This window comes from Heliangelus exortis, chromosome 1, assembly GCF_036169615.1.
Source record: "Heliangelus exortis chromosome 1, bHelExo1.hap1, whole genome shotgun sequence".
In the NCBI taxonomy this organism is placed as follows: Eukaryota; Metazoa; Chordata; class Aves; order Apodiformes; family Trochilidae; genus Heliangelus; species Heliangelus exortis.
The window spans coordinates 70954792-70971242 of NC_092422.1; the positions used below are offsets into that span (position 1 = coordinate 70954792).

General features: G+C 38.3%; 1 protein-coding gene across 1 annotated transcript in view; it reads right to left on the reverse strand.

Annotated features, from left to right (window-relative positions):
• Positions 1-16451, reverse strand: part of ANOS1 (anosmin 1) — a 126405-nt gene that overhangs the window by 37211 nt on the left and 72743 nt on the right. Inside the window, exons 5-6 of the mRNA XM_071747787.1 lie at positions 14325-14509; positions 7746-7875 (exon numbers count right to left, since the gene is read on the reverse strand). Coding sequence (XP_071603888.1) covers positions 7746-7875; positions 14325-14509 — 315 coding nt within the window. The remainder of the gene's footprint in view (positions 1-7745; positions 7876-14324; positions 14510-16451) is intronic.

A 16451-nucleotide genomic window follows, 5' to 3' on the forward strand; every position in this document is an offset into this window, starting at 1 on the left:
TTTTTTCCCAAGCCTAAAAATAAATGACCAAAATTAAATTCTTCCATTTAAAATATCCCCATAAGAGTGCAAAATAGTGTGTAATTTTCCTTATACAAAGTTAGCAATTGAGCAGAATGAAGCTTGTATGTCGCAGGCTCACAGAGATTTATTGTTTTCAAGGTAACATCAAACATCCCTATATTTCCCAGTAACATAAGCAGCAACAGAAACGAGAAAGGAAGAACTATGTGCATACTGAAACCAACTGATTATTTTTTCTGACTTCCACTTTTCACCTTGCAGTTTTTATAATTGCTGTTTAGTAAAAAAAATTACTTTATCCGTAGCATTTCTTCTGTGTTCACTAGAAACAGACCAGCCAGCAGACAAAATGCTGATCTATATTTAAAAGAAAACCTCATTGTGTTTTTCCTTTGCTCTGGGTGAATGTTAACGTTGTATTAAAAATTATCGGGCAATTACAGTTCAGGAGAGAAAAAACATCCCCTTAAAAGGGATGTACATGTGAAATAACAACAATAGCAGAAACATTTTCCTGAGTGTCTCCTTTCTTTAAAGTCTCTCTTCTGCAAGCCTCACAAGCATCATCCACAAAAATACTTTTGAACAGGAGGAAGAGTGGTGGTGTTGGCAGTAAAAGGCAGAAAGGAAGGAGATCTGCAGTTGGTAGACATGCAAAGGTGAGACATTTGAAAGTGCTACTTTTTCTAGAATAGCTTTTTTTAAACCAGTAGACCAAGCTACTCTGAGAATGAGAAATATGAGAAAATCATATACTAGAAGAATGTAAGATCCAAAGATGAACAAAACTTAACATATTAAAATTTTCACTGAATCATAGAATGGTTTGGGTTGAAATAGATCATAAGGATCATCTAATTCCAATCCCCCTGCATGGACAGGGACACTTCACACTAGAAAAGGTTGCTCAAAGCCCCCTCCAACCTGACCTGGAACATTTCCAGGGATGATACAATCACCCCCTGGGCAACCTGTTCCAGTGTCTCTCACCCTCACACTAAAAAATTTCTTCCTGAAGTCTAAAAAACCCTGTTTGATTGCAGAGACAGAACAGTGAAAACTTTCTTGGATTTGGGGCATATTACCTGAAATAGGAAGTCATTTAGTGAGCATTTTATACCAGCTAGAGATCCATTTCATATTTTCAAAACCACTATATAATTTATTAATCTAGTTCTATATATTTTTGTGATAATCATAACTATTACAACTGGCAGAACTACCGTTTTGTAAGCCAAAACCTGAAGAATATTAATGTCTTCTTTCATTTAGAAGATTGAGTTTCACCACTAAAACAAAGAAGGAATGGAAGCAAGGCAAGATACTGTAATCCCTGCTGTTAACAGGAAAAAACTCAAATGACCCAAACCTCACCACCAAAACATCAAAAGCCAAACAAGCCACCTCACCCCCCTCAGAACCTCATACCTCTCCAAATCCACCCCTCAAAAAAAAGACCCCCAAAACCCACAACAAAACAAAACAAAAAACCAAAGAAACCAACAAACCCAAAATCCAAAACACACCAGACTATTAAGTATCAGAGCATGGCCTTCCACAAGGCATGCCTGACAGTTACCCGATAACAGGTTAGTTGGTTTTTTCTGACTTTTTAAACCTTCACTTTTGCATTATTGAATGGAAAACTCATGCTTCTACAAGGTGAAGACAAGACATTAAAAACAGTATACAACTCATGCTGAAACGGTTCAAGGTTAATAACTGGTGCTGGATTATAAACTTATATACATAAGGTGTTTGTTAACCTAACTATGAAGATAAACTGGCATTTTGCCAGCCATTCTGATGTTAGTCTTCATATATCTGTGATCCCTTTGACTTGACTGTCCACATGTATAATTCAGATATGTGAACATTAAGTTACTGGAATGGAAATTACTGACAGTTCTTCAAAGGTAAACTTCTGAAATTTTATATACATTAATTTATGTAAGCATTAAATCAAATTCTTTAGTTTGCAGATAGAATTATGCTAGTGCCAGCTTTTCCCTTGCAGCTTAAACTATAACTCAAATAAAATAAAAGTCCTTATATATATATATATATATATATATATATATACACACACTAGAATTTGGCACACACAACTATCCTCAAATCCGAAAAAATTCTGGTCTCAGCAGCCTGACAAGTAAATCACTTCTCTCTGCTAGAAATTATAACTTCATTAGGTCAAGGCTGAAGCTGATGTTCCAGCACATGCAGTAAGTACTGCATTTGTCTGAATTGTATCTGTCTTGAGTATACCCAAAGGACTTAAATTCTTTTCTTGCTGGCTACTCAGCCATCACAAGCAAAACTCTGTCTCTAGTCCCCCAAAGGGAGGATTTCTTGCTGCAAATAAAAGAAAAAAAAACCCATCACATCATCACCATTTCAAAAGGCACATCTTCTCCCATTTGTATTTGTAAACATAGTGATAGACAATTTATATTTCACAAAATTCTTCCAATCAATAGGATCTGGAAGCACTTTGTAACCTTAACTAAACAATATGGGTAGGCTTTACACAGGAATCACACCACACACTGCTGCAGTGCATCCATTTTGGCTTTAAATATGACAACTGTAATGAGAACAGTAAATGATTTGGAATATATGTCAGGGAAGAAAATAAAGACATTGGAACTGGAATTCTCATTCTGAGCTGTAAATGTGATAGCAAGTTTGACTCTAATTTAGACCCTTTCACTTAAAATGGATCTCCCATTTCTGTCTTTTAAACATTAGACCTTCCAAGTCTAAAAAACTGCTGAAGCTGCTCTACAGACAATTTTCCAACCATTAAACAGTTCCAAAGCATAAGTGGGAGGACTGGCTTTGCCCCATGGAAATGGCACACATAAACCAGCTGTGCAACAGTATAAAAAAATCATAGGTCCCAAAGGAGCAACATAAAGAATTTTATTGCCAGGAGTGGGTGTCTGTTCTGGTTTTACTAACACTCAGTAATGTATGCATGAAATCACATCCAGCATGGTACTCATGTGCTGTGAAGAAAACAATGTCGTCTGTTTCCTTTTGCCTGACAATTTATCCTGTGTATGCTAGTAACTGCTTTCATGTTGAAGATAAAAAACCTTTAGCAGAGGTAGAAGGATCAGATCGTTTGGGCTCATTGTGTTCATCTTACAGACTCTTTTTGTCTGGGAAAATGTCAGAGTGCCTGACTACAGACCAGCAAGATCATGTATTATATAGAAATGTCTAACACTGGTCCCGCTAGTTCACTGCAGTTTCTGTTCCTAAGACTTCAGACTCATTGTGACTCATAAAAAGATAGAAAAAAATTGCCTCAAACTCTTACCCAACTACAGAAAAATTAAAAGTTATATTACTATTGCTGAGCAACTTCTGGCTGGTTGGGTTAGGCTATCCAATGCCAGCTTAATGGGAGAAAAACACAGGAAGCTTTTCATCCAAGAAAACTCATTTATGGATTGCAGGAACAGTTCTTTCCTGCTTCCAGAGAAAATGAAGCGGCTTGGAGAAAGCCAGTAAAAATTTGAAGAGAAATACATTTGTACCTTTGGGGATCAAAAGTGTTCTGTCAGGTATTTTGGTAGCTTTATTTATTGCTGTTATTGCAAATTGCTGCCACTCAGCTGAAGATTAAAAGGAAAGCACACAAAATTTAAAAGCCCGGAACACTTTCAAAACAGCAGAAAGTTTTTATAAATTTTAGCTGACGGTATCAATCTGAAAATCCATGTGCAGAATCCTACTTCTAGGAAAGAACCTATTCTCCTAGGTGCAGTATTCACTTCATGCTCTAGCTACTGAGCTCTGAACAGGCAGGGTCTAGTATGTGTTTCTTGCAATTTTGGAATTGCATTTTCACAAAACAAAACATCACTTCATTCCTTGTGAAGGGCCTTGTAAGAAATGCAAACCCTTCATATCCTTCATAAAAAAGAAACAGCATAAAAAAGGTCTCCCTGCTGAAATTCTGATTATTTCATAAATTATCTCAGCTAGGTAATTTTGATTATTTATGATTTACAGATTAATGCTATAAATGAACACATGAGGCAGTGTAAAACAGCTAATAAACCTTCACCTCAAATGCTCACAGTATAAGTGCATCAAAGGCTGCAGTACATTAAGCCTCAAAACACAACTAGATGAAGAATGGTAAGATGGAATGCTTGATTAAATACGATTGTTTTCCTGGTTTTGCTTTTTTCATGACTGTTAAATTAAACTAATTTGAATAAAAAGGAGTGTTATTTAGTGATAGAAAAGATAATGGAAATTACATACCTCTGAAGACAACATTATTTTGAATAAAACAAAACCTTACTTTCCCATGTCTACTTAGAGATCACATTTTTTACATTTGAAAAAACACAAAATAGTAGAAAAGAGTATTGTGGTAACCAGACAAAATTCTCTCTCTAAATAATTGCAGCAGTAATGCTTTTGAGTGTTCTTTTTAACAGCTTAAGATATTTAGTGACAGAGACTTTGTGGTGCCATATTCCTCCCTTGATTCATATTATGTATCAAATTTGTCCTCGTTTAAGGGAAAAACAAACTGAAATAATTTGCTATTCATTATAGCTTATGAGAAACTGGTAAAAGTTCAGCATCCTGTGTAGAAAACTGTCTTAGGAATTGCTGTCATGTTTCCTGATCAAAGGGTTTCTTTTTGAAGAAAATTCTATCAAGTCTGATGAATATAATAATCTTCTCCTGGACTTGGCAAAACAGGGTGAATTGAAATGGTAAAAGAACTAATGTGGATTTCTGTCCACACTTGACAAAAACATAGCACAGACAGCAGCTATTCTTCCAAAGGTGATGTGCCAAAGTCCACTTTCCTTTTCCCAACTGGAGGTTAAATGTGTCTGTAGAAGCTCAGCAAGGGCCAGTAGATGCTGGCACTCAAAAACCTAGGCACATCTGAGCAAGAGTTTCTGGCCTCTCTGCCAGTCAGGATCCACCACTTCCTACTGAACTCCAAAGTAGTGATGAAATTTCTACAGAACACTAAAACTGTTACTGCTACAAGTGCCTACTTGGGAACTCATAAGAGTCCTCCCATAAGAGATGACCCCTGAAGCATCCCAGTGTCATTCCAACAGGGACCACCTGGGAACAGCCTCTGTGTCACCTAACACTTCTACACATTTCATCTGGCTAACATGGTATCTTCAGAATAACCTCAGACAATACAAAAGCCTCCAAGACAGTAAAACGAGCTGCCAAAATAGGATTTTGGCTACAAAGCTGAGAGCTACCTGAACTCCTTGCTTATTGGCTACTCATGATTCTATGCTGAGGGCTGGAGTTTAGAATTTAAAGTTGTTGTTTTGAGGGTTATAGAAGCCTTTTGAAAAACACTGGCTACATGCTTTCTGCTATTATCAAGATACCCTTATTTTGATTTCTTAGATGAGCACATGCAGAGGTCCTAGTGGCTCCTGCTGTCCTTTTCACAAAGTCCTAAAGACGTTTTCCACCTCCTCCAGACAGCCATGAGCTGCACTCAAAGAGAGCAAGAGCTTCATGATTAGCTGCAGAAAACACAGAAAAAGAGAATTCTGGTATCTAACATCTAATAATTTCAAAACCTCCAGTAGTTCCTGAAACACAAATTACTGCCAGCTGAGAGGCTATTCAGAGGGAATATCCCTAATGCACTTACTCTGTTCTTACACTGTTCTCCAAAAATCCACTTTTGGCTGGGCTCAGATACTGGGCTGAAGAGACCTTAAGTATGATTTTATCATGGGTGTTCTTATATTCATTATCAGTGTAGGTATTTTGAACACCACACTCCTGTGGCTAGCACACTCAGTAGGAGATGAAGTTTTTTGAAAATAATACAGAGTCTGCCTGAAAAAGCCACTCTGAAAACAAAACTTCAGTAATGAAATGCTTTACTTTTCTTTAACTGCAACTGTAGTCATTCCAAGTAGAATAGTTGAGGAAGCTTTACAATAAAGCAACTGACAATGATGTAAGTTTAAAGTCATATTGGTGCCAGATTCAGTAACACGGTGCTGTATCTGCTGAAGTGCTGCTCATGAAGAACAGCAAAGAGAAAGCCACTACTGCTGCCGAGTAAGGCAACCCAGCTGGAAGGAACTGTATTTTTGATTTGACTGAAACAATATGCTACTTAATTATCATAAATTCTTAATTTTTTTTTTTTATATGCTCGAGAAGTTGTGTGGTCACAGCAATAATGGGATAGCTATTCCAGCCAACCTTCCCACCACAAATATGTAGCAATGAAAATCATTGAGTCTAATGCATGCTTGGTCAGTAAGCAATTAAACCATCCATACCAGCAAAGCACTTTCATGTGTCTCTAACTGCATCCACTACAAGATTTTTTTCTAGGCCTGCCTACAGCCAAACAGCAAGCTGGAAGCTATCATGGGAACCCGTGGATGCCAACTGCCTGTATTGCAAGATAAATTTATCAGCAGAAAGAGGAGGAAAGTTTGCCTTATAATAGCCTAGAGATTCTGTCACAAGCAGAACAAAGACAATCTTTCTATTAGCAGTGTGATGAGTCATGGATCTCATTCTTTGGCACTAAAGTTGACTCGTATGGTCTAGCTATGCCCACATTATCGACTGTCTTTAAGAGAGGGGGACCACATCCAAACCTCTGTATGTTGGGAGTGGTTTCTGGCTTGTGGTTAATTCCTATACTATGCCTGAGAGTCATCCAGGAAAATTTTGCTTCGTGTGGGCCAAAGGCACACCAGGGAGAATGCCAGAAACTTCACAGGATGGAAGATCCATTCCCATCTCCACTGTCCCCCAAGAACCATTTACTGGCACAGAAATAATTTTGAAAGTTACTTATTTACCCAAAACCTTGCAAAATGAGAAGTGGCAACAAAAATTCCTACAATACTTTGTGGATTGTCCAGCATGATTTTCTTATGAGCAGAAAGGAGGTTGGAGCCAGGGGGGGGTCAGTCCCTTCTGCCAGGGGAGGTTTAGGGTGGATATTAGGAAGAAATTCTTTACAGAGAGGGTGATCAGGCATTGGAATGGGCTGCCCAGGGAGGTGGTGGATTCTCTGTCCCAAGAGGTTTTTAAGAAGAGACTGGATGTGGCACTCAGTGCCATGGTCTGGTAACAACAGTGATAGTGGATCAAGGATTGGACTGGATGCTCTCAAAGGTTCTTTCCAACCCAGATGATTTTGTGATTCTGTGAAATGCTACTTAGCATTTCTGCACATTTATTCTTAAGCTCTTACAATTAGTGCTAGCAAGGAGAAAGGTATATTACAAGATCCTGCAGTTACATCAAAACAATGCTGCTACAATTATTTAGGCACAGGCAACAAAATACTTCAGTATTCTGCTAAACACATGGCAGCAACATATTTCACACAACGAAAAAGAAAAAGAAGAGAAACCTCTTGGAATAACAGACTGATACCCCAGATCCTTCACGTTTCATGGTCAGGGTCATGTTGGTTACCAACCATGCAGAAAATGTTTAAAAGGTTTATTTCCTGTGACCCCTTACTGATAAAACAATAATGGCATCTTATAATTCCTTTGCTGACTTCAAGCAAACCTCCCACTATTTCTAAATCCAGTGGAAAAACTACCCCAAACCCAACCTGTTCAAAACGTTCTGCCAGAAAACTAGGCAACTCAGGTTGTGATCCATGGTGTGAGTGAGCAGAGGGTGAGCACCAGACACAGGGAACGAAAACTGACCTTTTGAGGATCGGAAGTGTTTGCTGGGTGCTGTGAAGCCTCTCGTCCCGTGCACGTTGACAGCTGCCACGCGGAACTGGTACCACCTGCTCGCTCGGATGTCAGGCAGCCGAACCCGCTCGTCTGTAGTCTGGTGGGGAAAATTGTCATGCTTACTTGATGAGTTCTGCCACAGCCAGTTGTGCTATCATCTCCCATGCAACACTGCTCAGTCAGACCAAAGGGGAGGGGATGAATTTTCTTAATATGCTCCAGGGTCGGCAGCCTGTGCGCAACCACCGCACCTGACTCTGAGCGTCATTCTGCACTGCAAAGCATTTACAGATGTGAACAAAATCATAAAACCACCCAATTTTACAGTGTATTGCAGGTCTCTTCTGGAAAAAAAGTAACCTTTAGAAAACTGGTGAAGTGTTAAATTCACAAAATTAGTTTTCCAGCTATCACAACCTTCACCAGTGTATAAGGCCTAGCTGTTCACGTGTTGATGTTTCAGGGAACTCAATGCCCTGGGTCACGGGTCTCATTTCTGTAATTATCAATTCTCAGAGAATTAGGGGCCCAACATGGCTTCGCAAAATTCAAAGCTGTGAGAAGCCAACTTTTTTTGATTCATAGAAAACATGAAACCCTCAGGTAACGAATGTAAACCTTCTTCAGATCTTTGGCACTCATGTCAAAAAGACACTCACAGCCTTAACTCTTCCCTCCAGACCTTTCTCAGGTAATAGGAGATGGCCTTTTCTCCAGCAACTCCTACTGAGACTGCGAGTGTCATGAGTTTAATTGCCACTTTCTGAGGGGAGTGCCTGAACCACTGAAATATGGAATAAACAGGGATGCACTCTGAACTCTTTCAGTAGGAGGAGCTTTTACATGCTCTTATTCTGAACCCTGCTTTCCTCTATCTTTTTTTTCTTCTTCCTTTGAACTTTTTAAGAGCTATCTTCTGCACAATTTTTTATTTTTTTGGCTAAGGTGCTGAACACAGCCTCCTGGTAACCCCTGAATGACTGCTGAGTACAGAAGAAGTAGCATTTTTGTAGAACTAATCACAAACTCATCTATTTGCTGTGGCCATGTTTATTGCATTTTAACTGAATTCTTTAATCAAAATAAACCATGACCCTGAACCAAATGTCCTGTATATGTCTAAATAGATTATAGAAACATTACTGACTATCATTACTGATGTGAGCTCATTAAAAATACAGTAACATTGATTTATTTTCACAAATTCTGTTTGCTGTAACCTCAAAAATCTATCTTCCATGTATCAGGTTCCATGGTACTTGCAATGATGCCAAGCACTTCCCAAAAAAGGAACTGCTTTTTGCTCCTTCCAATCTGTGTAAGAAAGTAGAAGCTGCTGACATAACTCTGCTAGCCAGAACCTGAAGAAGTTGCTTCAGCCCTCCAGCAATGGTATTTTTAGAGCCCTGGCAAATAAAATTTGTTACCCTGCAATTAATCTCTTCATTTGGTGACAAGCAAAATTTAGGGAAATGGGTATCTTGGTTGTGTGTGCGCGTGCAAATTTTCTAAACTGCACTATAGATTTGAACCCCTCACGTATTGTAGCTACTTAGAGTCTTTCCTCCATTTCTCCATTTTGAATTAGGGGTAACAGACCCAGTACTTTCATTGTCTGCCTCACATTCTTTCCTTTTCTCAGTTTTTATATTACCTGTGGAATGGATTATTTTATCCAGTGAGGGATTACCCTAGGGAAGAAAGAGCCTGGCTGAACTAAATTTTACTAATATTTTCATTTTATGGACCACTCAAACGTGCTAGTTTTTTCCAGCATGCAGGCCCACATACCCAAGAATGTACAGCTGAGACACAACAGTGAAATAGAGTAAAACAAACTATCGCCATATTAACAGAAAAAAAAACCACCTCACAGATTTATTCAGGCTACTGCAGCAACTGAAATCAGGTTTAGGATCAATATCTAATTACAATTAACTAGTTAGAGCACTATGGGTTTTTAAAAAGAGATCTGTTGAATTTAGTTACAAGCCAAACGCAATCTGAACAGACTTGACCCCACATTCTTTGGCTAAGGAATATTGTTTTTCATTTGTATCACCTCAGTTACTCTGCAAGGACTAATTAAAAGAAAGGATTTCAGTTGTGTCAAGTCTTCCATGGCAACTTTGAAATACTGTAAAATCAAATAATCCATCATTCCATATCACCAAAATTACTTTAATCTATGAACGTGCCTTGGGCTTATTCCTTTCATCATTGATTTTATTGGCAAAGCTCTTGCTAACTTCAATGGCACACAAGAGGTGTAACCCTTTTGTTTACCTCTAAGCAATCTTTACATGACAGTTAATAGATTTCAAGAAAGCGATAAATATTACTGAGATGTCTTATACTATCTCAGTGGTAAATTGATTGTTTTGTTGTTGTTGTTGAATTGTTTCAGTTACTCATACTGAGCATATTATTTAAGAATGTTTGGAGCTCACATAATATTCAGAGTCCTTTCAATATCTGACATATTAATGTAAGACCACCAACTGGTACCAAGGTAATCAGTGGACTGATTCACCATATTCATTTCATTTCTTACATCTTATCGATCCCGGATTTCCTTCTCTAGTGCAAAGGTTTAAATGAAATAGGAGAGGACAGCCTCATCCTGCTGAGCTCATAGCTCTTCACCTTCTTTTGAAACAACTCACAGTAATAAAAAAAATTTGCAGTACAGAGAGTGAGTGGATACCATCCAGTGTAACAAAAGAGGTGAATTTATGTTTTCTTTGATACAAAAGATACCTGACAGTGCTGCATCCACCGCTCTATCAAAAGACAGCAGACCTCTCCTGTTTTGTGTGAATACAATCCCACAGAAGGTGGGCATTCTCTAAGAATGTTTACCAAAACAAGCCCTCCCCCAGGAGATAAAGAAGGAAACCTTTACTGTACAGGACTGGTGACTGGCTCCAGCAGGCATTTCTCACTAGCAAAAACTGAGAACCTTTTTGTCATCCTCAAAACTAGAATTTCAGGTGTGTCATAAAGTTTAAGTTTTAAAAAAATGTTAGTTGTAGCCATAGTTTAGACAATTCCAAAGTGAAACACTGGTGTTTGTCACAATCAAGCTAGCAGCACATACAGATCCTTGTTTGTTTTAATAAAGGCATAAATTAGTAAGTAAATTTCATTATTTTGTTCCTAGATGTATGCACAGATGTGTGTATACTTGACAAATTCACATAACACAGACATGTTCTGTCTGAAAATAACTGGTCTGGCATATTTAAATTAACTTCATTAGTTAAGTAAATATGACAAACTACCTTTGTTTCCAATGTAAACAGTAAGACAATAATAATTTTTAGAAAGCATTAACACTGAACAGAATTATAAGTTTGTTCACAAGATATACATTATTCTCATGTGATAGAGCAGCATCTACTACTCAGCTGGTTAAACCTTATGAAATAGTAGTGTAAGAAAATTGGCATAACCCATTAGCACACTGTGCATTGTAGCTAACTAAACTTACTACTATCATACTTCCCATAGTTTTTATATCAACAGATGGAAATTAGTCAAATGGTTTGTTATGCCAAATTTTACCCAAAAAATGCAGTTAAGGACTAAAGTTAGCAAAATCCCTTCTTCCTGACATGAAAAATAACTACAATTGTTTATAGTGTTTGCTTTCTTAAGTTAAACTACTAGCTCATTAATAGATCGAGCCTTCCTCCTTAAGAAGAAACCATCAAAAACAACCTGATGACACAATACAAAGGAAATAAACTTTCTCAAAATTATTTTTTCAATATTCAGTAAAAAATCATGAGACAGGAGAAATTACTTGCAAATTAGCTAATGTAAAGGCAATAGAAATCAGAGGGGGTTTTCGAAAAGTAAACACCTTAAATAAGCTTACTGAAAATTATAACTCCATTTCTTCTTGGACAGATAATTAAAATAGAATATTGGATGAAGAACTCTGATAAAATTTATTCTATGAAGGTGCAAACAAAACCTTTGCATAATTATACTACAAATAGGTATAGGCATAGAGAAATTCAGATCCCTGCCCACAGCCTTTTGATCTTGGGCTGGTTTTTTATATGCTGTCTAGGCTTAAGATGCAGGGTGATGAAAGAGCTAGCACCATCTCCCCTGAACTGAGATGCCCCAGGAATTCTCAGATGAGTGGCTGAGCTCTTTGCAGACTTTCCCTATAATTAAGGTCTTATATCTCAATGTTTTGTAATCAAATACAAGAAAAATATCTTGGTTACTGGGACAAGAAAAGCCTGGAGGCTGTGCCCAGTCACTTTAGTCAAACTGGATATCCATCCCTGTTGAAATATGAATTCTATTACGTGCAGTCACACTTAACAAATTTGACTGCCTGGTAGGATATCTAAAACTACAGACACCACAGAGATACATTACAGAGAAATTCTGATTACTAGGGCTCCTCAAGGATGCCCAGCCTGTATGTCCCCTAAGGAGCACACAGTTCATAAAGCCAGTCACACATCCTGAAGCTTTTTCCAAACTGACATCTGCAGAGGGGTCCATCATGCAATCAAACCTGTCTCCTGTGATGCAGAAGGGACAGAGAAGTTCTCAGAAAGATGCCAGTTGGAGGAGACTTCTCCAGTAACAGAGATCAACTCAGCCCCTTCTGCCCTCAGAAAGCCTCAGAAAAGGCAGCAGTCAGGATTTGTACCACTTGCACAGGAAGAAATTTCTGAAACATTCTCTTCTGTACATCCACTGAGAAAAGGAAGAGGTTTGTATACAAACCACTCCTATGGAGCATATGTAATGCATGCCTCCAGAACTGTGATGTGGTTTGTTTCTGGGATGAGAAAAAGCACAGCACTGTGCTACCTCTGTAGTCTGGATCCACCAGCCAGAAGAGATTGGCTTCTACAGTCTAGCACATATAAACCACACAGTAACAGAGAGTAGTAATTCAGATCAGGCTCATTTGTACTACATGGTGCTACATCATCCTAGTAGCAAGGGCAGGAGACTGTTTGCTGAACAAGGGGAATGCAGATTGAAGCCCTGCACCTCAGCTGAGAGATAATAAATACTGCACTAAGCTTTATCAGGTTTCAAGGTGTGCATGTTCCCCTGGGTCTGCACAAACAGGGTTTCATGTCAGACTCTGCTGCAGGTGATTTTTTCTGAGCAATACTCTACATAGTGACAACCCTGTGTAGCACCACACTGCAGCTAAGAACTTCAATTCCAAGCATTCAGTTTTAAAACCTTGATATTATTTTAACATAGTTTTTTTCCTACACAGTCTGAATTGAGAATGAACACAAATCGTGACAGAATTTACTCTCCTTGATTTATCTGGGGATGGTTCTATTTATTATCTCTTTCCCTTTTTTTTTTTTTTTTTTTTTTTTTTTTTTTCTTGGGGTGGGGGGGAGGATGGGGGAGTGATGTTTTTTTGTTTATTTGGGTTTTTCTTTTTTCTTTGGTTTTTTTTGGGGGGGTTGTTTGTTTGTTTTTGCTGGTTTGGTGATGGTGGGTTTGGGTTTTTTCCTAGCTATAACATTTTGCAGGTCTTTTCAAAATCAGCATTTTACTTTTCCTGCCAGCAGGGATGAGGGTGAAGCAGTTAAGATAAATGACAGGAGCTCTGCCATCCAGGTGGACTGTCAGCATGTTAAAAAACAGATTGAAACTGGTAAAGAACTAAGTGAAAATTTATGCTCTGTTGGCTGCTTCTCATTAAGAAACATTTGCTCATGAATCTTACATTTTTAGACTGGACTGCACAGAGGGATAAGAGCATGACATCATAGCCTTCTCTGAACTGGGAGGGTAACATCTGAAAAAAAACAACTTACAAAGAATAAAGGATTTAGTCTTTTTATTAAAAAATAAATAGCCTTTTCACCAGTTGTATGCCTTGGAGACTATGCACTGAGTCCCACTGACCTCAAAAAGACTATGTCTCTTCCGTGCTTCCTTCAACAGATTTTGGCATCTAATTCTACATTTTTCAAGAGATTTGTGGCTTGCAGAGACTTTGGGATCCCTATCTAAACAGATCATAAGCATGTGCTTACAAGAAAGTGGACTCACTGGCCTTCTGAAAATAAAGCTTTCAGCTAGTTTGGTAGATTTTTATCTATAAAGAGCAAACCCATAAAATAAAGTCATTTTGAAAACATAAACATTTGAGTACCTTTTCTTCTGGGGACAAAGAAACCACTATATACTTCTTTACTGATACATTCACATATTTTTTTGTGAAGTCATGTTCAATACATAACAAAAGCATTTGATGTTCCTATAACTGAAAAATTGGAAGTGAAAATACTGACATTCATTTCTAAGTAAATTTAGAAAACAGTTAACTGAGCAGTGAAGTAAGGCCATGGAAATCCGGATTATTTGCAGCTGTCATGACCTGGAAAGAGACTCTGTAAAGCAATACACAAAGCTTTATAAAGCTCTGCATGAGCCTCCCTACCTGTAAGTCATCTAACTTTTTTCCCATCTGAAGAGGACCTTCAGATTATGGTCTTGAAGCTAGGGATCCATACAGACTTACTAAGAACTGACCTGTGCCACAGTTTGCCAGTTAGTAGCATCATCTTCACTTGGATGGATTCCTTGGTTCCACCTCCTCTGAACAACATAGATCACAGGCTCAATGGAAATATTGAATTTTGAAGACCACTTCACCTCCAAGTCTCCAGACTGAAGTTCTATGAATTTTAATTCTTTTCGGGGTTTCAGTGGAACACCTGTAACAGGAAAGTGAAGATGAAATTATGCGAGTATTTTACAAGATGTAATTAAATCATATGTGGATGAAGTTGTATTTAAAAAACTATAGAATTAATAGAAGAGATAGTTGGTCACGGAGATAAAAAAAAGTGGGGGGATGGACAGGCTGATGAGCATGCGAGTTTCAAAAGCTGACCTGTCTCTTCTAACAGTAAAGTCCATCATAAAAAAACCTCCAAAATTATTTCATTAGTTCATTTAAAAAAAAAAAAAAAATCTAAAAGTTGTAAAGCAAGAACTGGTCTCAGAGAAAACTCTTTCCAAATAGGCTTTGAGGACCTGAAGAAAGATCCTTTGGATCCAAAGCAGAATCAGCTACACCTGTTGTTCAGTTTAGTCACCTAATTTGGCCTTCCATAGTGTCACACAGTAATCCATCCCACTAATTCTCTATCCTACCATTACAAAGCTTCCTCATTGCCTTGTTTTAGTCTCTTCAGCTGCATCTTAAACTCAGTCTTTGTCCATGATGTTCATGGCTCATGGTGAACAAGTTCTTTCACCTATGAAGGAGGTTTTCATGTACTGCAAGACTGTTATTACACCCCTGAATATTTTCTTCTTCAGTCTAATAACTACAGCATACTCCTTTTTCCTTTCAGTAGTCTCTTGAAACTCTCCCGTTGGCCCACAACCCTTCTCCAGAGCCAGCACTGGACACAGATTGTGTGAGAATCACACATCTTACATTAGGTCTTGTATACTTAAGAAAGCTGCTTGCCTTCTCCATAACAGCATAATCTTTTTGACTCCCATGCAGCTGTACTGTATGATGTGGCACTCTCCACTCCCCAGTAAAAACCTAGGAAAGGTAGTTCCAAGGCATCTTGGAAGAGATGTTATATCTAATGTATATAATCCGATTGTTACATTTCAAAGACAAAGATGTCTTTCTAAAACTTCACAATAATTTCTCATTACACCGTGATACTGAGGGACAGTTATTTCTGTTGTTTCTACTGCTGACAACATCACCTTTTGAAAACATCTGCAGTAGCTTGAAGAAAAAAAAAACCAACTTCAAATTTGGAATCTTTTGATTGATTCAACAAATCAAGTGTTAAATATGTTTCTCTAGACAGACTTAAGGAACTCGTGTTTGAGCATTTTGTCACTTCAGGATATGTCACCAATAAAATTTCTGCCCTGACATATAAACATCACATGCACTTTAGTTATTTTTTCATTTCAGCAGGGGTCCACATAAGCCCAGTTGTTCTATGTGTTGGCTCAATAAATTTCTTCCTACTTTGTCTGCTGCAGACAAATTAGTACCAAAATTTCCTTAAGGTAAACAAACAGTGATATTTTAAGAGGTCTTCTCCTAAATCTGATTACAAAATTAGGTATGACTAAACAAAAATGTGTATTGTAGCCCTTGAAACAACCCAAAATCAACCTGAGGACAACACGGCTATCACAGCATTTTAAACCCTGGATACCCTTCAAGAGCCAGCAGTCCTAGTCTAATAGAGGAAACATCTCAGAACACGTCAGTTTGGATTTTCACATTCGAAAATCCTTCTTTAATTATGGTGTACAATAATCCTACAATTTGCATGTTAAGAAAACTTCCATCTGCTTTGCATTAGGAGCAGTCGGATTCACTTGATTGCCAGCGCCTCCGCCTCCCCGGCGTTACGTAATTGCGTGCAGATGGGGGGCAGCAGCACGGACCAGGGGAGCACAGCACAAGTGCATTGCAAAATGCTTTTGCAGGACCAGCACCATCAATTTCATATCCAGATGTGCAGATCCAATCACTTCTCAGAGTGCTTTTTATTATGTAAATGGTCAGCCCTTTCATCGTGCTGGAGCGAATTAGTTCTCTGAAGTCTGCAGTGCTTGAGCGAAGAATTCGAGTCACTGATTGCTGCCTGTGTGCAATGCCAGAGCCCA